The sequence below is a fragment of the Serinus canaria genome, chromosome 2 (genome assembly GCF_022539315.1).
Source record: "Serinus canaria isolate serCan28SL12 chromosome 2, serCan2020, whole genome shotgun sequence".
Lineage (NCBI taxonomy): Eukaryota > Metazoa > Chordata > Aves > Passeriformes > Fringillidae > Serinus > Serinus canaria.
The window spans coordinates 150456319-150479629 of record NC_066315.1 but is presented as its reverse complement, the minus strand read 5'-3'; the positions used below and the strand labels follow the sequence as shown (position 1 = coordinate 150479629).

At 49.4% G+C, this 23311-nt stretch overlaps 1 protein-coding gene across 1 annotated transcript in view; it reads left to right on the top strand.

Moving 5' to 3' along the window:
• Positions 1-913: 913 nt before the first annotated feature.
• Positions 914-23311, top strand: part of ZC3H3 (zinc finger CCCH-type containing 3) — a 126931-nt gene continuing 104533 nt past the window's right edge. Inside the window, 3 exon segments of the mRNA XM_050970597.1 lie at positions 914-1023; positions 2724-4035; positions 5658-5851. Coding sequence (XP_050826554.1) covers positions 978-1023; positions 2724-4035; positions 5658-5851 — 1552 coding nt within the window. The 5' untranslated portion in view covers positions 914-977.

Here is a 23311-nt window from a genome sequence, read left to right as displayed (position 1 = left end):
CTGGGGACAGCTGGTCCAGACTAAGATAGTGTGAAAAATGTGTATTTTATGATTGGTTTTTTCGCAAATATTAAAACAATATTATATGTGCTATGTTAGAAAGTTATGCTGTGTTAATTTTTTAAAGTAGTGTGTTAAATATAGTTTTAGGTTATAACATAATGTTAAAATAGATACTATGCTATGTAAGATACTTTTTAAAAAAAGGACTCGCAGCGAGAGAGCAGCCACAGGACACCTAAATCTTTCAGAAGAAGAGAATTTATTGCTCTCTTATCAGAAGAAACGAACGTCTGCCTTCCATGCTCATCTCTGAAGATGCTGTTAGGATTAAGAGGAAGAAGTTGATGCTGACCAGACAGAACCCTTTGTTTGAATGGAATTTATGCATCATGTATGAGACGTATGAATATGCAACAGGCTATTGTTTTTAAGGGTTAATCCTCTGTTAATGTGTGTCCTTTTTCGTGCTTATTTTGCCCAGATAAAGGTACCCAGACGTCTGTAACTCTTTGTTTTTATTGTCTCCTATTGTCCTAATCCAAACTGTCCCAATTTTTATTGCTCTAACTGTATTGCCATTTTTATAGCCATTGTTTTACTATTAAACTTTTAAAAATTAAAAAAAAAAGTGATTGGCGTCTTTCACGATAGGAACAGGGGACAGGGCCTGGTGACAGCTGGACTAGGCTGAGATCGGAACAGGGGAGAACCGGGCTACCATCCCAGACCGGGTACAGAGGCCGGGGACAGCCGGCCTGAGTTAGGCCCAGTTAGGCCGGCCTGAGTTAGGCCCAGTTCCAGGCCCGGGCCCAGGCCCAGGCCCAGTTTAGGCCGCACTGTCCCGTCCCCGTTGCCCGGCAACGGTCGCGGACATCACGTGACCGTTCAGGAGCGCTCACGTGGGTCCGTTGGCGTCGGGCGGCGCCGGTTGATGACGTCACAGCGCCGCGGGGCCGTGCGGGATCGCTGCCGGAATGGAGGAACGGGAGCGGCTGTGCCGGGAGATCCGAGTGCTCCAGGGTGCGGGGATTGGGGGGATCGGGAATGGGAGCGGCTGTGCCGGGAGATCGGAGTGCTCCAGGGTGCGGGAATGGGGGATGAATGGGCGCGGCGGGAGAGTGCTCCGGGGCGGGATTGGGGGGAACAGGGAAGGGGGGAGGGAGGGCTGTGCCGGGGATGAGGCCCGTGCTTGAGGGGACACCGAGAAGAAAGGGGAAAAAAGGGAGGGAGGGACGAGGAAAAGAGGCTGGGGTCGGGAAACAGGGAGCATCTGGGAGCAATGCGAGGGGACCTGGAGGAGGGATAAGGGGAAATCTGGACATCTTGAGGGGCGGTGCAGTGTTTTAAAGGAATTTCGGGAATGTGAGGTGGGACAGGTTTTGGCAGGACCTGGGCGGTTTTTGGTGGAGGCGGGACGTTGGATTTTAGGGGGAGACTGGGGGGAATGTGAGTAGGATGGGGATGGAGAAGATCCCAAAGTGCTGGGAGAAAGAAGGAGAGGGGAGAAGAGAGGACTCAGAAGTTCTGGGAGAAGAGGGAAGTGATCCAGGGAGTGCTGGGAAAAGGTGAAAAGGGAAAAGACCCAGGAAAGCTGAGTGGGCCAAGGCAGGGAAGGAATAGAGCCCATGGAGTGCTGGGGGATTTTGGGGTCCCCACACCAGGGAATTCCCCCAATGCTGCTCTCAGCAGGATCTGGAACTCTCCTAGCTTTGGGAAGGGGCTTTTCCCTGTCCCACAGCCCCGGGCTGGGAGCACAGAGGTGGGATGTGTATCCGTGTGCCTTTCCCAAGCTCTGGAAAGCACCAAAGCTTATTTTAGCACCAAATCTCTCTATTTTTGGTCCTTCAAAGTAAATTTTCCTTGTTAGTGAGGGCACAACCACTGCTCAGGACTTGGGATTTACCTCTCCAGGAACTCCTCCGTGGGGGAATGATGAGAGGGAGGAAAACAATCCTTGCTTTTCCATGAGGAATGTGCTGACTCAGCTCTCCTGGCAGCACCGTGACCCCGGTGAAGCAAAAACCCTGCCTGAAATACCAGGCTCCAAATTCCTTTGGGAATCACTCATGGGAAAAGTTTTCTTAACACTGGTGGCTGGACAAGGGCAGAAATTCCCAAATTAACAGGGATGTTGGCTTCCAGAGGGACACAACAGCAAAGCCTTGGAGTGTCCTTGTTGCTGCTTTGGAGGGAAGCAAGGAAGGGAACTTGGGAAGGGTCTGGAGCACCAGGAGCAGCTGAGGCAGCTGGGGGGCCTCATCCTGGAGAAAAGGAGGCTCAGGGGGAACCTTTTGGCTTCCTAAAATTCCCAGACAGGGGGGTGGAGTTCAGGTGGGATCAGGATCTGCCAGGACACAGGGAATGGCTTCCCATTGCCAGAGGGCAGAGGTGGATGAGATGTTAGAAAGGAATTCTTCCCTGTGAGGGTGGCGAGGGGCTGGGATGGAATTCCCAGAGAAGCTGTGGCTGCCCCCAGATCCCTGGAAGTGTCCAAGGCCAGGTTGGATGAGGTTTGGAGGAACCTGAGCCGGATGTTCTCAAAGGTCCCTTCCAACCCAAACCATTCCTGGACGCTGTGATTCCATGACTTTTCCTTCCACCCTGGCTCGTTGTCCGAAGCCGGAGTGATGATGCAATTCCAGTGCAAGGAAGAGCAGCTCTGTGTCGCTCTCAAATTCCCACAGGATCAGGGAATTGATGCTCTGTCTTCTCTGCCACAGGTCTCATAAACAGCCACAGGAACATGCACGGGAATGTCCCACGTCCGGCGCCATCGGCTCCTCCGAGGTGGAACAACCCCCGCCAGCCCGGCTACACCAGGAGAGGAGCCTTTTCCACCAGGTACCCCCAGCAGGCTCCCAGGAATTTCCATCCACGCCAGACTCACTCCTGGAGGAAAAAATACTCCCTGGACAACCGGCTGCCGGGATCGGGGTATGACGCTGGAAGTGCTTCCAGCACTTCCCAGGGTTTTGGGAGTCCTGGGGACAGCCAGACTCCTGAGGCACCGGAATCGTCCCCGGAGAGACACGTGGACTTCACCATGGATGGGAACATCGTTGTGGATATCCAGATGCCACAAAGGGCTGGCCAGGAAAATGTGGGTCCTTACGGAGACTTTTCCCGGCGGGAAGTGGCGGTGGCTCCTTCGGCGGATGGAAACATCCAGAAATCTCTTCTCCAGGAGGAAGAGAGGAGACCTTCCCTATCCATTTCCTTCAGTTCCACCTCGAGGACTGTGTGCCTTCCTGGAAGCGGAGCTGGGAGCTCCTTTTCCACCTGTGGAAGCACCAGTGAAAGTGCCGTGGCGCTGAAGTCAGAGCCACAAAAACCTTTGGAATTTCCAGGTCAGGAGCCAGCCCAGCTCTCGGTACGGATCAAGGCAGAACCACTCTCTCCAGGGCAGCCAAGTGGTGAGGAAGCCCGGGATGCTTCCCTACATCCCAAGCTCTTTGGGAACGCCGAGATGCTCTCTCAACCTGCTCAGGCTGGGGTGACTGTGGTGAAGAGCAGATTTCCCGTAATTCCCAAAGCTCCCACTCTCCAAAAAGCTGCTTCAGCAGCCATCTCCAGCAAATCTCAGAAATTCAGGAAAAACAACTACACCTGGGTGGCAAACCCTGGGAAAAGCTCTCGGATTGTGAAGAGGTGGGCGAGCCCTCGAGCCGAAATTTCCAAGAAGGGCCTTGGGGGAGTGGACAAAGGTGCTAAAATCTCCCCCAAAACCGATTTGGGAGCGAAGATAAAGAAATTGGGATTGCAGTCCAAGCTGGGGGTTTCTCCCAGTAAATATAAATGGAAAGCCTCCAGCTTGCAGACTTTGCCTTCCACTTCCAAGTCAGCATTCCAGTGGAGATCTGAGGACCAGAAGAAGGCTCCAGCCCCAAATATCCCTCGAACCGTCTCTGTCCCGCCGGCTCCGAGCGCAGCGTCCGTCGTTCCCGGTGGGATGAAATCCTTTGGAGAGGCTGCACTGTCCAGTTACAAAGTGAAGAGTCGGACAAAAATCATCAAGAGGAAAGGGAATGTGGGGTAAGTTTGTTTGGATTTTGTGTCCGTGGGTTTCATGTCAAGTTGTGGCTGTGGGAGAAATTCCAGCGAGGGTTGTTGTGTGCTGGAGGATTTATGGAATCATGGAATGGTTTGGGCTGGAAGAACTCAATCATGGAATCTCACATGCTATGAACAGGGACACCTTCCACTATCCCAGGCTGCTCCAAGCCCCATCCAACGTGGCCTTGGACACTTCAGGGATGGGACACCCACAGCTTCTATGGACATTTCATTCCAGGGCCTCACCACCCTTCCTATTGGGAAGAATTCCTTCCCAATATCCCATCTATCCCTGCCCTCTGGCAGTGGGAAGCCATTCCCTGTGTCCTGTCCCTCCATCCCTTGTCCCAAGTCCCTCTCCAGCTCTCCTGGAGCCCCTTTAGGCACTGGAAGGGACTCTGAGGTCTCTCTGGATCCTTCCCTTCTCCAGGCTGGACATTCCCAGCTCTCCCAGCCTGGCTCCAGGGCAGAGGGGCTCCATCCCTTGGAGTATCTCCATGGCCTCCTCCAGGTTTGCTCCAGCAGCTCCATGTCCTCCTGATGTTGGGTGATCCAGAGCTGCATCCTGTGAATCCCTGTGGTCACTGACACTTCCTCACTCAGCAAAGGAAGCTGCATTTTCCTTGATTTAATTTCATATTCCTGTAGTTGTTGTGTTGATTCCTGCTTCTGTTTCACACATCCCTTCAGTGCTTCCCAGCAGGTTTCTATCCTTGCCTTGCCCTCCTGCTTTGCCTGGAAAACTATCAGTGGGTGGATTGTGCTGGGAAAATCACTCTGGAGCAGCCTAGATAAACTGGGAATGTTTGGGATTTTTTGGCAGTTCAGGGAGACCTCCCACACCTTGGTAAATTCCAGCAGAACCAGGGAAGGGATCATCCCCCTGTTCTGGGCACTGCTGAGGCTCCTCGGATCCTGGGGGGAGGATACTGAGGATCTGGAGCATGTCCAGAGTTGGGAATGGAGCTGGGGAAGGATCTGGAGCACCAGGAACAGCAGAGGGAGCTCAGTCTGGAGAGAATGAGGCTGAGGGGGGACCTTCTGGCTCCCTAAATTCCCTGACAGGAGGGTGAAGTCAGGAAGGATCAGGATCTCGAAGGGAACAAGGGACAAGGCATGAGGGAACAGCCTCAAACTGCTCCAGGGGAGGTTTAGTTTGGATATTGGGAAAATTCCTTCCCATAAAGGGTGGTCAGGCATTGGGAATCCCCATCCCTGGAGGGATTTAAGATCCCTGTGGATGTGGAACTTGGGGACATGGTCAGTGGTGGCCTTGGCACTGTTGGGAAGTGCTTGGACTTGATGATCTCAGAGATCCTTTCCAGCCTAATCATTCCATGATTCAATCCCTCACATCTGTTGAGCAGTAGGCAGTGAGTAAGTTTGGCTGTCAAACACCTCATTCTCCATCTGTTCCTTGCCAGGAATTCCTCACATTTGCCCATTCCCTTGGAATTTTCTCCTCAGAGCTTCTCCTCCCACCTCAGCCAGAGGAGAATCCTGGTGGGATTTGACTCCTCTTGGAGCCCTGGCGAAGGACACCAGGAGGGTTTTGGTCCCTTCCCTGCTCCCTCCTAACCGTGTGACGTTCCCTTTCCCAGTTCTCCCACAGATAAGAAGAACATCTCCCCCACCACAGCTCTGAAGAGCCGCTTCCATCTCCGGAGGAGGAATTCCATGCGGGGAAAACCTTCGGTGACGGCGAAGCGCTCCTCACCCCGGGGCCTGGTGCAGATTTCCAAGCACCGACTCTGCCGGATGCCGGCGACCAGGACACAGGCAGCCACCAAGGAAGGTAGGAACAGCCATTCCAAAGGATCACTGAACTCAATGGAGTGATTCCAAGGGTTCTTGGATTTGGGAATCTGTTGCCGAGTCCTCCTGGAGATGTTGTTGGTCCTGGAGCAAACACTGAGGAGAAGTTTGACTCCATATCTGTGTTGTCCTTTTGGCATTTCCACAAAAAAAAAACCTGTTTCCTGCTTTTCCTGGGGTTTCCCTGGATTTTCAGGAAGGTTTTCCAAGGAGGAAGAGGTTGGCAGAGGCAGGAATACACAAATCTTTCCCCTGTATCCCGGTGTGGTATCCAGTTTTGGATCTCATTTGCTTAAAACACCCGTAATTGGTGGAATACTGAATCCATTATGTTTGGGAACAGGGAATTTGCATCCATGTCCTGCTGCCTTGGAGCAGAACTCAGAGCTCAGAGTGGCACCGCCATGTCTGGGGTGTTTTTGGGATGTTGGTGGCTCCAAGTCTGGTTCTCCTGTTCCCTAGGGATATTTTTGTTGATAAAAGGCTTCCCCCACATGGGATTCAGTTGTTTCAGATGGATATGAGGCACATTTTCCCTGTGGCCCTGTGAAATTCCCTGTGGGAGTTGCTGGAGCTGGGAGAGGGGTTTGGATCAGACATAGCTGGGATTTGTCTCCAGTTATATTTTGGGATTATTTGGTGTTCAAAGAGCTCCATTGGGATGTTGTTGAGTTTTCCTGGATGAGGGATTTTGGACAAGGGATGGAGGGACAGGACAAGGGGGAATGGCTTCCCACTGCCAGAGGGCAGGGTTAGATGGGAAATTGGAAAGGAATTCTTCCCTGGGAGGGTGGTAAGGCCCTGAATGGAGTTCCCAGAGAAGCTGTGGCTGCCCCTGGATCCCTGGAAGTGACCATGGCCAACTGGGATAGGGATTGGAGCAACCTGGGATAGTGGAAGATATCCCTGCCCATAGCAGGGGTGTGGAATTCCATGATCTTTGAGTTCTTCCAACCCAAATCATTCCATGATTCCATAAAAAGACAGAAAGCTCTGGAGACACGGAGCAATTTGGGATTGTTACAGCATTTTAACCTCGGAGGGAATTGAGGCAGTGAGGATCCCAGGGATATCAGCTGGTTTGGAATCCCAGTTCCTTGATTGAAGGGAATGTTCCCGCACTGAAATCTTGATTTTAGCTGGATAGGAATGAGAAAATAAATCAGGAGTGTGGTTTTGCTCCAGGCTTTGGGAATTTGGCAAATAAAAAAGGTTGGAGAATGGAAGGAAAAAAAGGGAATAGGTCTGGAAGTGACCTTGGGAGAGCAGGGAGTTCATTTTCCCCTCCAATAGTGAATCCAGTTATCCAGCCTTTCCTGGCAGATGCTTTTCTGTGTGGCACTTTATCCTTTACAGAGAAATTCAGGAAGAACCTGGATTTCCTTGCAATTCCCTCAGTGAATTTTGGATTTGCTCCCTTTGATTAAATTTGACTTTCTGGATTTGAATCCTTTTTTACTTCAAGATTTTTCTTGGAGAGCTTCAATCCCAGGCAGAGGATTTCCAGCTTTGTGTGCTGGAATATTCTTAAACTCTGGGATTGGGAAGCCGTGGAATTACTCCAAGCCTGTTCCTCTGTGTGCTCCAGGACTCCTCTGTTATTTTTTCCCCCCCAGGTTTAGTAGGTAAAGATTATTGGGTGGTGGATGGGACAGGGATATTCCCAAGTCTGGAATGCTCACAGGGACTGGGACAACTCCCATGCTCCCTGTAAATGTGTAATTATGGATGTGGTGCCAGTGTCTTCTGGTTCCACAGGGAGCTGGGAATAAGTGAAGCTTTGTGGATTCAATTCCTGGCTCCCAAGAGGTTTTGGGAAGGTTGTTTTGGTTTGTTTTGGGGCAAAGTGTGGATATTATTCACCACAAAGGGGTGGAATTTCCGGTCTTTTCCATTTCTCCTTGGGCAGGTGTGAGGGAAGTAATGGGATTACTGGGATGCACTGGGAGCAGAGTGGGGTAGGAATGGAGCAGGGAGGTGGATCCATTTCTGGAGGGAAAGACAGAGGGGAGGAATGTTCCCAACTTCCTGCATGGCAGTGTGGCTGGAAAACCTGGATCAGCCCCTTCCGTCCCCACGGATGTGGGGCCTGTGGTGACACAGCCTGGCTGGCTTCCTGTTTGTCCTGTTCCACAGGATTTGGGGATCTGTGGCACAGCTCTGTGGGCTGTACAAAGACTTTGCTCCTGCTTTTCCCAAGTCCTGGTCTGCCTCCTGACTTTCCAATTCCCTTCTTGGACCCAAATGGATCTGCTTGGTCTCATCAGCAGGGAAGCTCTTCCAGATATTGCTGAGTCTTGAACTGGGATTGGTGTTTCCCAATGCTCTGTCCACTTCCCTCTGTTGGAATTGCTTTTATTTAGGGATCAGAGAGTCAGTGGAAAGTGGCAGATTGGCAGGAATTTTCTTGGGATTATTTGGGCTGTTCCACGTGAGATCCACCTGCAGCTCTTAGAGATTAATTCCAAAATACTTAATTAAGTGGGATGTTTATTAACAGCTCAGACATTGGAGTGTGTCCCAAATTGAAGTTTTTCCAATGGAATGGTGGAGCAGGGAGAAAATTCCAGGTCAGGCTGCCTCCCTCTGGGGTCCTCAGGGATGTGATGGAAGAGGGATAAAAGGTGGTGGTTGTTTCTCTCCTTATCCAGGAAAAAGCTGGAGGCCCAACAAGGATCATCAAGGTGTCGGGTGCCAGTGTTTTGGATAAAATCATGGAATGGTTTGGGTGGGAAGGGACATTGGAAATCATGGAATTCCAATCCCCACCATGGGCAGGGACACCTTTCACTATCCTAAGTTGCTCCAAGCTGCATCCAAGCTGGCCTTGGACATTTCCAGGGATGGGGCAGCCACAACTTCTCTGGGAATTTCATTGCAGCACCTTTTCAATCTCACAGGGAGAAATTCCTAATCCCATCCATCCCTGCCCTCTGACAATAGGAAGCCATTCCCTGTGTCCCTGTCATGTCAGGTCCTTATCCCAAGTCCCTCTCCAGCTCTTCTGGAGCCCCTAAGGGACTGGAAGAGGCTCTGAGGTTTCCCTGAATCCTTCCCTTCTCCAGGCTGGACATTCCCAGTTCTCCCAGCCAATCTAAATGCCAAAGGAGTTTTTTCTCCATGTCCTGTCCTATCACCTTGGGAATCCTTTATCAGCTTTCTCCAGACTGAGGATGGAATATTCCCAAAAGTTCAGGGATGGCATCTTTTTCTCACCAGTTTTGAGGGAAAATGCCAACTTCTAAGTGATCCAGGTGTGATAACAGCAGGATATTCCTGCTTTTCCCATTCTAAAAGTCCCATGCCAGAGGACATGGGAGTCCTATGCTTTCCCAACATCTTTTTCCTATCTTTATCTGGGATTTCTTGCAGGATGAGGCTTATTCCCAACGTGTTTTTTGTCAACAGACATGTGAGTTCTGGTAGTTGGGAAATTTTCCTCACCATTCCTTGGCTCATCCCGCTTGGGCATCCAAGCTGTCATTTCTTATTCCCAGGATTTTTTCCTTGAAAAAAACTAGGAATAAGTGCTTTAAAGGAAGATTTATTGATTTTTTTCTAATTCGTTTTAACATTAGAGATGTGGCAAACGTATGGACAAGGAGAATGGGAGTGACAACTGCCTGGTACATGTGGGAAAATTGGGATTTTTGCAGAAGAGTCGGGGGCTTTTCCAGGAGAATTGGGGATTTTGGGAAGCGCACACAGCCCTGCAGAGGGCACTCGTGCCTCTCCCATCTCCTCAGTCCACCTTTTTCTGGTTATTGATGGCCTAATTTCGTCTTTATGTGAAAGAAAGCAGATCTGGAGTAATTTGCAGCAATAACCTGCTAATGCCGGGCCAGTATCAAAATTCCCATGTTCATTCCCGGTGGCAGATAAAACACTAATATATAATTATCCTTGCAAATTGGATTGTTTTAAATAACCAAAAGGCTACGGCCGGGGAGAAAACCATCCCATTTCCCTGGAGTTCCTATTGCGGGGTAATTGCTGCGTTCAATCAATTTCCTTGGCATTAGAAATTCCATCACAATCAACATTAAGCTTTATTCATTGTGATGGCAAAGAGCCGGATCATTTCTCCTCTTTTCCTTAACTGGCAAAATTAATCAGGGAAAAGATTTTAAACATTTACCCGTGCGAAAGAGGTCAGCTCTGCCACTATATTGCTCAGCAGATAAGGGGGCTAATAAAAAGAAAATTGAATTACTAATGATCGCCAGGAACAGAGTATATAAAACCTGGCAATCGCCCGGTGCAGGAAAAAAAGGGAATCAATTTTCTCCGGACAAGGTGCGCTCGTTTTTTATTTTGGCTCATATTATCAGCAATTTAATTGGAGAGAGCATAAACAGGAGGAAACAGTTAGGGAATAATGAGGCTGGAGGTGTAAAATCCTGCAGGATAGATGCTGGACACAATTTATTTGGCACAACAGATAATCACTTTAATTGAATCCAAAAGTGCAGCGTTCAGCAGCGCCGGCTCTGCGCCTCGCCCGGGGGGGATCGTGGAATATTACAAAGAGGCTCCTCCGTGTCTTTTCCACCTCTGTAATGTCCCCTTCCAGGCAGGACTGCTCCGGGATTGCTTCGGTGTGGTCACAGCTGGCTGGGAGCAGGAGATGGAGAAAGCAGGAGGGAGATTCTCCAGGGACTTTTCCTTATTTATGTTGTGTTTATTCCTTAAATAATTCGCTGCTTGCCGGGTTGGATGGTTCCGTGTGAGACCAGTCCTGTCCTGCTTGAGGTGAACGTGGAATCATGGAATGGTTTGGGCTGGGAGGGACCTCAAAGATCAATTTGCTGTGTGCTGAGTTCAAAGCCTGGCTCCCTTTTCCTGCTGTGACCTCCAGGTCTGGGTATTAAAGGAACTTCTAAAGAGCTTTTGGATTTTTTTTCCCTGGGAGAGGTGGGTGGTTCATTGTGGAATTCAGATCCCAGAATGGTTTGTGTTGGAAGGGACCTTGAAGATCATCCAATTCTGCCTTCTGCCACAGGCAGGGACACCTTCCACTATCCCAGATTGCTCCAAACCCTGTCCAGCCTGGCCTTGGACATTTCCAGGGATCCAGGGGCAGCCACAGCTTCTCTGGGAATTCTATTCCGATTCTTCACCACCCTCCCAGGGAAGAATTCCTTCCCAATATCCCACTAAACCTTCCCTCCTTCAGCTTAAGTAGATGGGGAATTGTTGCAATTGTTGCAATTCCCCATCTGTGGCTGTGCAAGTCCAGGCCAGAGGAGGAATAATTTGGGAGCACATCCTTGTCAGATCCACTACATCCAACCTGGATTTGTGTTGCTTCCCTTGAAAATATTCCTTCCCTGCTTATCTTCCCCTTTCTGCTGCTCCAAACGGAGATAAGCCAGTGGTTGGTGTTATCAGCTTCCTGCTTTTCCTGTGTTGCCACCCCACTGTTGAAACTGCCAAACAGAAGGAATCCTGTTTGTTTTCCCATCTTCCTAAAGAGAAATTCCGCAGGATTCAGAAAACGCACTTCACTCTGCCTCTGCAGAAGCTTCTCCACCTCTTTCCTGCCAGAATCACCCTCCAAAAAATTCCCTAAACCCTCATTTCTCTCCTCCTCGCTCCACAGCATGGGACATGAGGGGGTTGGGATGGGCAAGGAGTGTTTGCTTGGAAAAACGCTGGAGGCAAAAGTGGCAGGAGCTGCTTTGCATGACTTGGGCGAGTAAAGGGGGTGTAAATGGTGAGGAGCAAGTTATGGGTGGCATCCAAATGCTCAGCTGCTGATAATTTTATTGACACCGGGTGTTTGGATCCCTCTGGCAGCTCTGAAAATCTCAGCCCTGGATTATATACCCTCTCCTATTTTTTTTTTTCACCTTGAAGCTTCCAGCAGGTTGATTCCCAGTGGGACAGCAATTGAGGGAATTTTGGAGGTTTTTCCCCTTGTTTGGTGTTTTATTGTATATTTCTTTATTTTTCTTTTGAGTTGCGTGAGGTTTTGCCGCTCTTTGAGGCGACGCCTCCGATCGCGTTACAGCCGAGTTAAGCTCTTGATCCCTTCCCTCAGGGAAGCCCGTGGATCACACACAGAACTCCTCGGAGTTCATCACATCTTTTTCTTTGCTCCATCATCACTTCCATTTTCCCGAGTTCCTTCCAGCTGATCCAAACCCTTCCAAGGTCCCCGCTCTGTGTCGTTCCTCTGTCCCACCTAGGTTTGACCTTGCTTGGAAATTGTTCCATTGCCAGCTCTCTCTTCCCTCTGGCTTGTCCTTGGGAGCCAGGGGTGAAGCGTGGCTGGCGAGGTGGCTCCTCACTCCTTCAGGAATTGGGAAAAGTTCACATTCTTGGCTCTTTGCCGGCCCCGGTTACGTCAGTGGTCGTAAGTAACGGTTTTGGGTTTCCGCCTTGACTTGGCATTTCCAGGTGACTCGTCCCAAGCTGCAAGAGGAGCTGCAGGCATGGAGCCAGGATTGGGAATTCTCTTTGCAGAGCCCTCTTTCAAAAATAACAGCCTGCTGGGAGCGAGGGGATGGGCCTTGCTCAAGGAAGTGTTCCCATGTAGATCTTGGATTTGGGATCGGGGAAATTGGCGACTGCGACAGAGGGAACATCTGGGGGAAATGGGGATATGGGGATCCTGAAGGTGACAATTCCTGGGTGTCTCTTTCCCTGTGGAATTTGACCTCAATTTGTACACTCAATTTGTTGTGGAAGCCACATCCCTGGAAGTATTCCAGGCCAGGTTGGATGGGACTAGGAGCAGCCTGGTCCAAGGAGATGACCTTGAAGGTCCCTTCCCACCCAAACCTTTCCATGTTTTAATGAAAGTCACCTCTCAATCCCTATTTTAGGTAGTTTTACTTCAATATTTTTACCTCAGTCCCTATTTTAGAGCCTCTCCTGTGCAGCTCCAGCTCTGTTGGATTGGGACATTCCATTGGTAGCCAGCAGCTCTTTGGGGAATAGTCTGTTTATACACTAATAGGAAAAATATTTGGCTTTGGGGATGGATGAGATGCTTCCATTGGTCTGACCCTTGATATTTCCAGGTCTGTGGGCAGCTTTGTGTAAGACTTCAAACCTTTCAGGGATGGCACGGTGTGGAACTAAAACAGACAGGAGAAAAAAAAAAAAGGGGGGAAAAATGGGAAACAGAGCAATAGGTCCTAAATTCCTCATTTTTGCCTCCTGGGGCTTGCCTGGCCTTAAATATTTCCAGGGATGGAGCATCCACAAATTCTCAGGGCAACCAGGACCTCACCACCCTTACAGGGAAGAATTTCTACCCAATATCCCATCTGAACTTACTCCCAGTTGGAAGCAAATCCCCCTTATCCTGTCACTGCATGCTCTTGGAAACAGATCTTTATCTTGAAAATAGATATTTATTTGTCCATGGAATGCTTTGGCTTGGAAGGCACCTCTAGGAGTGTCCTAATCCAACCAAAAATGAAGCTTTTAAACCAGTTTTGGACCTGCTGCCTGGAATTGGGGGGAATTTCAGTGCTGATCTCTCTTATCCCTCTCCTTGTTTTTCCCTCCTAAATAAAAATAAGGAAAATAAAACTGGCTTAAGGCACTTGTAAAAACCCATAACCTGAGAAGTGACAATGAGTCCCTTTTCCCTGTTTTTTTTTCCTTCATTTTGCTATTTTCTCCCACTTAATAAACTGTCTGATGGTATTCCCAGCACGGTCACAGTTGGAATTACTGATGCCGGCGTGGATGATCAGAGTATCCTCCACTGCTCTGTCAGGATTCCCAAAATCCCGCCCTGGCAGATGCTCAATTCCCCGTAAAACCTGTGTAGGTTTCTCTGTTCTGCTTTCTGCTTCCAGTTCTTTCCCAAATCCCGGTTTACACCCTTAGATTTAAATTTTCTCGTGGAAATCTTCCCATTTGATTTTCCTTGTAACGACTCGGAAGCGTCCGAGGGAAATTCCTCTCCCTGGCTGCTGAGCCGAGTTAAGCCGTTCATTCCAGGACTTGCTGGATCGCTCCATGTGCTCTGCAAAGCCCTGGAAATGAGCAAAAACCCCTCGGAATACGGAACAGATGCCAGAGTGCACCTGGAATAAGGGATTTGTGGACTCGGCAGCATCTCCCGAGTCCTACAAAACTCTGCTGTTCCAGCAGCTTTGCCAGAGTTTCTGCTTCAGCCTGAGGGGTGGGGAAATGCCTTGACTTTGCTTGTCAACAGGAATTTTGCTGTCATCCCTCAGGAAATCTGAGTTGAAGGAACGTTTCCTCCTCCCCTGTGCCTCTGGATAATCCCCACGCGTGCGGTTTTCGGGGGGCTGTTTCTATTTTGGATTCTTTGGAGCAGTGTCAAGTGGGGATTTCGTGTGGAGGTGTGGATGGGATCGGCTCCAGAGCTGATCCCACGTGTTATCAGCCTTTAAGCTGCCCTCAGGGGCTCTCTGTTGGAAAAGGGCACGGGAATTCTTGGAGGTTTAGTGTGGGCTGTAAACTCCAGTGTTGGTTGCGATGGGAAACTCCGTGTTGTTCCTCAGGGCACCAGCAAATGTCCTGGGACATCTTGTCCTTGGATGGGGCAGAGAGAGCCCAGGGAGGGGTGAGTAGGTGGGATGTGCCATCAAACTATTTTTTTTTTCCCTATGGAATCACAGAATGGTTTGGGAAGGATCTTGAATATCATCCAGTTCCAATCCCCTGCCACGGGCAGGTTCCTCTTCCACTATCCCTTGCTGCTCAAATTCCCATCCAACCTGGCCTTGGACATTTCCAGGGATAGGCCAGCCACAGCTTCTCTAGGAATTCCATTCCAGCCCCTCACCACCCTCACAAGGAAGAATTCCTTCTTAATATCCCATCTATCCCCACCCTCTGGCAGTGGGAAGCCATTCCCTGTGTTCTGTCCCTCCATCCCTTGTCCCAAGTCCCTCTCCAGCTCTCCTGGAGCCCCTTCAGGCACTGGAAGGGGCTCTGAGCTCTCCCTGGAGCCTTCTCTTCTCCAGGCTGGACATTCCCAGCTTTCCCAGGCTGGCTCCAGAGCAGAGGGGCTCCATCCCTTGGAGCATCTCCATGGCCTCCTGTGGATTTTCTCCAGCATCTCCACATCCTCCTGATGTTGGATCCTGGAGCTGGATGCAGAATTCCAGGTGGGATCTCACCTGAGCAAGGCAGAGGGGCAGAATTCCCCCCTCTCCTGCTGCCCACGCTGTGGGATGAGCCCAGGATATGGGGGATTTCTGGGATGTGAGCACTCATGGATGGGGCACATCCAGTTTTTCATCCACCAAAAACCCCAATCCTTCTCCTTGGAGCTACTCCAAATCCATTCTTTATCCAGCTTTGGGGTGGGAAAATGTGCTTGAATCCCAAGGCTGAGGTGGATCAGTGTCAGATGCTCCTTTTGGGATTTAAAAAAGCAAGGAATTCTTTCCTTTTGAAGAAGAGCCCGACCTGCCACCCAAATGATGTTGGTTCCTGGCTGGGTCGAGGTGTTTGCAGTGATTGGTGACCTTAATTTAGCAGTGATGACTTCCAAACGCTTTCCCTGTTATCAGGAATCAAGGAGTGGAGCCCTCCCTTATCAGGAAGCAAATCAAAAGGGAATTTGATGGGGTGAAACGAGTCCATCAGAGATCCCACTCTGTTTTTAAAACAAGATTTACTCTGCTCTCTCCACATTAACTGGGGCATTTTACGGTGCTCCCCTTTCCGTGAGCTTCCGTGATCCATCATTTCCCGGCTGGCCTGCCGGAGTGGCTGTTAGATTTTACTACAGCAAACACTGTAAAAGGGCATTAGAGCAGTTAAATCTGGAGTCTTGCTTCCATAAGGAAAAAGAAAATGCTGAATTAGGCACCAGAAAAGGCAACCACAGCGATACTTTAATCTTGCATAAATTATCAGAAGAGTCAGAGGCGAGTGATTTTATGTATTGTTAGAGCTTTGCTAATTAATTATTCCGGAATAATTGATGTTTGGAAGCACCAAAGTTGGGTCTTTTCCTGGCTTAATGGACTTTCAATATGGCAGCAGGATTTTTATTTCTTTCTTAATTTTAACCCTCCTGTCCGTGGGGGTAATGAAGTTGCTTTCCTAAATATGAAGAGTCTAAATAATAATTAATCAAGGAAATATCGCTCCACAAATTGTGGGTCTAAGTCAGTGGTGGTTTTGGAGAATTCCTGACATCCGGGGGAAGCTGAGTCCCCAGTGGGAATATCTGAAGGATGAAGTGCCCTAAAGAAATGGATAAATGTAAGTAAACTGAAGAAGAGCATGATTAGATGGGATATTGGGAAGGAATCCTTCCCTGGGGGGGGAGTGAGGAATTGGAATGGAATTCCCAAAGAAGCTGTGGCTGCCCCTGGATCTCTGGAAGTGTCCAAGGCTAGGCTGGACAGGGTTTGGAGCAACCTGGGATAGTGGAAGGTATCCCTGCCCATGGCAGAGGGTTGGAACTGGATGGGCTTTAAGGTCCTTTTCAGCCCAAACCATTCCAGGATTCCCTTTGACAGGAAAAGTTGGCGTTCCTTGGATCAGTGGGATTGGAATGACCTCATCAATTTCTTCATCTCTTTCTGGAGAGTTTGGGATAATTGTTTCCAAAGGATGTCAGAGCCCAGTTAACCCAGAGCCCCAAAATCACAGGAATCACAGGATTCCAGCTGGCATTAACCCTCTTTGTGGCACCGGTGGGGCCGTCCCAGTTCAAGAAGGATACAAAGAGATGATCCCAGTGGATTTTGGGATTGCCTTGGGAATGTGGCAAGGGATGGAGTGACAGGACACAGGGAATGGCTTCCCACTGCCAGAGGGTGGGGATAGATGGGATTTTAGGAAGGAATTGAGGGTGGTGAGGGGCTGGAATGGAATTCCCAGAGAAGCTGTGGCTGGCCTATCCCTGGAAATGTCCAAGGCCAGGTTGGATGGGAATTTGAGCAACATGGGATAGTGGAAGACGTCCCTACCCATGGCAGGGAGTTGGAATGTGATGATCTTTATGGTCCTTTCCAACCCAAACCATTCCATGATTTCATGATCATGACCCCATAGGGATCCTGCCCCTTCCTGCTGCCTCTGGGCATGAAGGAATCTGTGATAAAATCCACCCAGGCAAATTTGACTTCACAGTTTTTTTCCAGAGCTTGGGAATCATCCACTTGGTTGGATTTTGTAGCACATCCAGTTTTTTGGGATGGGGCCTGCAAAGGACAGGTGAGGACAGGGCATGAAGTGAACAAACACTTGTTGAGCCAAAGGGGTTTAGGAAAACAATGTTTTATTTACAACAATGCCAGTAAAGCGATCCCTGCTCCTGAGCAATTCCAGCCCCCGGAGCAGGGGGATGCCCAGCCCCAGCGACTCTCCCACTGTCACCACTCTCCTTGTGGGGCCGGGCAGGGCGTGGGTGACAGACATTCCATGGCCTGGACACAACGTGGGGAGAGCAGCTTTGTGGAAAAGCATCCTAAACTTGATATCCTTGTTTATCTCTTCCCAGGCCCTGCCTGGCCCCTCGAGATAAACAGGTGCCAGTGCTTGCGATTCCCAACAGCCGCCCCGCTGCCGGAATAATTCCAAAAGGAGCTTGTGTTTACGTGGGGAGTTATTCCTGCCTCCCTTCAGGGCTGGAGCATCCCTGTGGCAAATGGGCTGGGAGTGCACACAGCCCCAGGACCTGGAGTTGCTCCAACCTGGCCTTGGATGCTTCCAGGGATGGGGCAGCCGCAGCTTCTCTGGGAATCCTGTGCCAGGGCCTCATCCTCATAAGGGAGGATTTCTTCCCAATATCCCATCTAACACTGTCCTCTGGCAGTGGGAAGCCATTCCCTGTGTCCTGTACCTCCATGCCTTGTCCCAAGTCCCTCTCCAGCTCTCTTGGAGCTTCTTTAGGCACTGGAAGGGGCTCTGAGGTCTCCACAGAGTCTTCCCGTTTCTCCCAGCCTGTCTCCAGCCCCTGGATCAGCTCCTTGGCTTTGTTTGCTTCCCTCACTTTCTGGACACATCCAAGACATTCCAGCCCCTTGGACTCATCAATAACTTAAACCTCAGGGTCCCATGCCTGGATTTTTTTCCCTTTATTTCCCTTTTCCCGCTCTCTCCCTGCCTAGTGGGATCCCTGCTCCTTTTCCCTGCCCCGCCCCAGCTCTCGCGTGCCTTGGCTTAGCACAGGGAATCCTCAGCTCCTCTCCTGGGAACTCCCAGCATTGCTGTCATTCCCTGAGGGAATGCTGTACCCTGCTCCAGGGCTGTTTAGTGTCTCGAGTTAGAGACATTCCTGAATGGAACGTCCTTAATTCCCACACAGATGCTGCAGGAACAGCATCAAACCCAGCAGTAAAATGTAGTGAAGAATTCCAGAGTGAAATCGAGATGGGAAACCTCTGCTGCTGCCAAGCTGGAAATCTCCAGCCTGGAGTTTCCCTGGGATTTTTAATGGAAGTAGGAGCTTGTTTTATGTTGTTTTATGTCATGGGCTCTGAAGTGAAGCTGGGATCGGTTCTGAAATTCTGGGATCAGTTCTGGCTCCTCATAACAAGAAAGACATTGAGGGTTTGGAGCATATCCAGAGAAGGGAATGGAGCTGGGGAAGGGTCTGGAGCACCAGGAGCAGCTGAAGGAGCTGGGGTGGAGGGCTCAGCCTGGAGAAGAGGAGGCTCAGGTGGGACCTTTTCACTCTCCACAGCTCCCTGAGGGTGGAATCAGGTGGAGATTGGGCTCTGCTTCCAGGAATAAGGGACAGGACCACAGGAAACAGCCTCAAGTTGCGCCAGGGAAGCTTTGGTTTGGATATTGGGAAAATGTTTTTCATGGAAAGGATTGTAAAGTATTGGAATGGGCTTCCTGGGGGAGTGGGGGAGTCACATCCTTGGAAGTGTCCAAAAAATGTGTGGATGTGTGGGTTTGGCAGTTGAGGACAGGGATGGACTTGGTGGTGGTGCTGGGCTGAGGTTTGGGCTCGATGGTCTTGGAGCTCTTTTCCAGCTTTCAGTTCCATGATTCCATACTTTGCTCTGTGTTATTCCTCTTGCTCTCACTCTCTGCCTTGACCCTGTGCCTGACAGCAATGGTTGGGGATTTGGACATGGAATTTGATTTCTTTTTTGGAGTATCCCAGAATTACAAAATGGTGTGAACTGGGAAGGGCCTTCAAGACCACCAATCCCACCCCCTGCCATGGGTAGTGACACCTTCTGCTCTCCCAGGTTGCTCCAAGCCCCATCCAGCCTGGCCTTGGACACTTCCAGGGATCCAGGGTCAGCCACAGCTTCTATGGGAATTCCATTCCAGGGCCTCACCACCCTCAAATTGAAGAATTCCTTCCATTCCTTCCCAATATTCCATCTATCCCTGCCCTCTGGCAGTGGAAAGCCATTCCCTGTCCTGTCCTTCCAGACCTTATCCAAAGTCCCTCTCCAGCTTTCTTGGAGCCCTTTAGGCATTGGAAGGAATAATTCAGATTTATTCCCTTTTGTTTTTTTTTTTAAATTCCTTAACACATTCCCAGATATTTCTGGTAATACATGGCAGGAAACATCAATTCCAATTTTGTTGTTGTTGTTGTTGTGGTGTTATTCCATCCCCACAATTCCCAGCCAGTTTTCTCTTTCAACTGAAAGGACATTTTCCTCTTTGTTGCATTTCCATTAATGGATTCTCACCCTGGATCCACTTCCCATCGCGTGTCAGTCACTGCCTGTTCCGAAGGGCTCGTTCCACACTAAGTGGTGTCGGAAAAGGCTTTTCCCTTCCCATTCCATCCTCTTAAAACCCAATCCTGGACATCACAGCGGCCACTTCGGCTGTGCTGACACTTCCTTTGTCCTGTCCCCTCTTCCCAGGGATCTTAGTGCATATTCCAGGCTGCCTCATTCCCTAATGCTTTGCTTTTTCTCCTTTAAATATTCATGGCAGCAGAGTGGCCGGGTTACTTAATGGAGCAGCATTATCCTTGGAATTCAAAGCAGGAGTGTGCTTGTTGTCAATATGTTTTAAAAACTTGCCCCAAATCTTGAATCCTGTAGGATTGAGGTATTTTCCCAATTTTTAAGTGAATTCTGGAGTTGATGGTTGTGAATGTGCTGTGTCGGGAGGAGGAGAAATTCCATAAACTTCCAGTTTCTCACTAGACAAGGATGTTCTATCCTATGAAAAGGATCACTGACATTCCTGAGGGATTTTTAGTGGTTGGCTTTTCCTGTAAACCTGGATAAGAAGTACTCAGAAGAAATTTAGAATCACAGAGTCATTAAATGGTTTGAATTGGAAGGGACCTTAAAGATCATGGAATTCCAACCCCTGCCACGGGCAGGGACACCTTCCACTATCCCAGGTTGCTCTGTGCCCCATCCAGTCTGGAATTTGTGCTCGAGTCAGGATTTGCAGAGCTCCAGATGCTCTTGGATATTCCGTGGATTACTGAAGAGTAAAATAAAGGAATGCCAGAGATTTTTCAGGGAATGTTTTTTTCCTTCCAGCTTTGCCAGCCAGTCAGCCCCCAGTTCATTTAGGTCACTGGTGGGATGAGCACTGGAGGTCCGGCTCTCCTGCTGCTTCAATATTCCATATATTTAGGAGATGGTTCCTGACACATGGCCTAGAGAGAATAACTGGATGTGGCAGCTGAGTGAAAAAGGCTGGGTGGGATTTTTCCTTCCAATGTGTGTGGATGGATGAAGTTTGGGGTGATTTGTTTTATTTTTATTACTGGAAAAAATAAAGGGAAACAAAAAGAATTCCCGCAAAACTACCAACAAAACCTTTTATGTTCAAATCAACTGGGTTCCAATGGGGATTCAGCCAAGACAGTGGGAGACAGGAGGGATTTCTTTTGCCTGTTCTTGAATTTCTGGTAGCCTAGGAAGGGGTTTACCATTTGGAGATACTCTTAAATTGGAATACCAACAATCCCTGGAATACCCAGGGAATGTCTTTCAAATCCATTTGGAGTTGATTAAAACCAAAGAATCTTTACTGTTGCTGGACCTCCATAACCTCGGGATAAATTATTTTACTGCTTTTCCTGGGTTTTGCTGCTTGGAAGATGGGAGCAGATGTGGGAAGAAGAGATCTGTGAGATGTGGGAAAAAACCTCAGGCGGATTCGAGTGGTGTGGGATCTGGGCAAAAATCCCTCCTGTTGGGCAGGAATTCTTCCCTGTGAGGGTGGGGAGACCTTGGCTCACGTTTTGCAGAGAAGCTGTGGTTGTCCCATTTCTGGAAGTGCTCCAGGACAGGTTGGATGGGTCTTGGAGAAATCTGGGATAGTGGACAGTGTCCCTGACCATGTCAGGGGGGTGGAATGGGATGAGCTTTAAGGTCCCTTCCAAAGCATTCCAAGATTCTGTTCCCTGTGCTCTCACTCCCTCCTGGGTGTGGCTGGTGATTGATCCTTTAGGTCCCCATTCCTGTAGGATCAGAGTGGTGTGGGGAGATCAAGCAAAAGAAAATGGGGAGAAAATCCAGAGGGTTTGGAGATGGCAGAGAGAAGTGGATGAGGGCCAGAGAAGTCATGGAATCATTGAGGTTGGAAAAGGTCTCTAAGATTGAGTCCAACCATTAACCAAGCACCAGCCCATGTTCCAAATTCCACATCCACGTGGTTTTTTTGACCCTTCCAGGGATTGTGATTCCACCACTGCCCTGGGAATGCCATGCCAGGGCTTGTCAACTCTTTCCATGGAGAAATTTTTCCCTGATATCCAAGCTGGACCTCCCCTGGTGCAACTTGAGGCCGTTCCCTCCCATCCTTGTTCTCTGGGAGCAGATCCCAACTCCCGCCTGGCTCCACCCTCCTGTCAGGGAATTGCAGAGTGAAAAGGTCCTTCCAAAGCCTCCTTTTCTCCAGGCTGAGCCCCTTTCCCAGCTCCCTCAGTTGCTCCTGGTGCTCCAGACCCTTCCCCAGCTCCATTCCCTTCTCTTGGACTCACTGACCTTAGAGGGCTATTCCAGCCTTATCGATTCCATGCAAAGGAAGGACTCAGGATCAGTGCTGGGAAGAGCTGGATCAGTGAGAAAGATACTGAGGATATTTTGTGACCAGGATTTTAAGGAATGAGAGGAAACCTGGAGTTGCCACCCTTTCTTCCTCAGGAATGACGGAGGGATCCAGGTGGAAAGGAAAAGCATCAAAGCTTGGCTTGTTTTTCCTCCCCTCCAGTTTTCTCCGAGTTTGGAAAGTTTATTTCCGAGGGAGGAAGGCAGAGCAGCTTTTTTCCAGCCTGGAGTGGTGTTAATTGGTTTTTGTTTGAAATATTTACGGGATGGGAACATCTAGGATGAGCCGCTCTCCCTCTAAGTGGCCTTGACAGGTGACATTCCCTGGCAGCTCCAAGTCCCCACGGTGCAATCAGGTGGATTTGAGAAGTGCTGACTCTCCAAATAAACCAGGTTTATGGATTGGCTTCAGTCTTGTCCTAAATCTTGTTTTCTTCTGGATTTCATGGGAATGTTTTGTGTGGACTGGTCGTGGTTTGGGATCTTTGGAGGTTTTTTTGTTCAGGCTGATTAATCTAAAATATGGGGCTAAAATAATAGAATTTAGGGAAAGATTTTAATCTGGGAAGTTGAATTTGAGGATTGGTGGGATCTCACTATCCCAGCACAAGGAGAAAGTGTGGTTTTAGGGCTTGGAATGTGTTTGGAATGTGGGGTAGCCCTGGAAACAGCTGGAAAGTACCAGAGGGCCACAGTGAGCCAGAGCTTTGTCTGTGACAGCAAATCTGCACCTGGAAGTGTGGGAATCTCTTGGAAAAGGGTGTTTAAGGAATCTCTGCTCTATCATTTATCTTTTTGGCCTTTTCCAGGCCAGGTTTGACAGGACTGGGAGCATCCTTGGATCGTGGAAGGTGCTGCTGCCCATGGCACAGGAATTGGAATGTGATGGTCTTGGGGCTGCCTTCCAACCCAAAACCATTCCATGATTCTGTGAATTTTTTAATTTTTTTTTTCCTGTGGAACATTTTTGTCCTGGAGTCACCAGAGAAATCATGTTCCTTCTCCAAAGGAAGTGTGTCCCTTCTCCCAGAAATCTGAAAATTGAGAGGCTTGGCTGGAGGGATATCCTTGGAGCAAACTTCCCTGTGTGTCCATCGGGATATTTCTTTCCTGTGCTCTTGTGCTGCCTGTGTTTGTTTCTAGCCCTGGGAAGCTGCTGTGTGTATCCAGCACGTTCCTCTGGAATGTGGTAACCCCATTCCTTGGGAATACAATTTGAGCTATGACATAATCCCTGGAGCAAGTGAGGAGCCATTAGCAGCTTCTTCCTTACGGCAGTTGGTGGAGCGGAGCTGTGCCTTGGGATTCTGCTCATTCCTGGGTATTTTCTCAGGCTCCAAACTCCAACAGGTGGCACCCGGGAATGACTGGGCAGGGAATTCTGGTTTAAATCATTCAGCGCCTCAGAATGGCTTCCCCTGTTTGTCTGAGTTATAGCACTGACCTCCAGAATTCCTTAGGAATACGCCCTTAATTGGCTCCGTGCAATG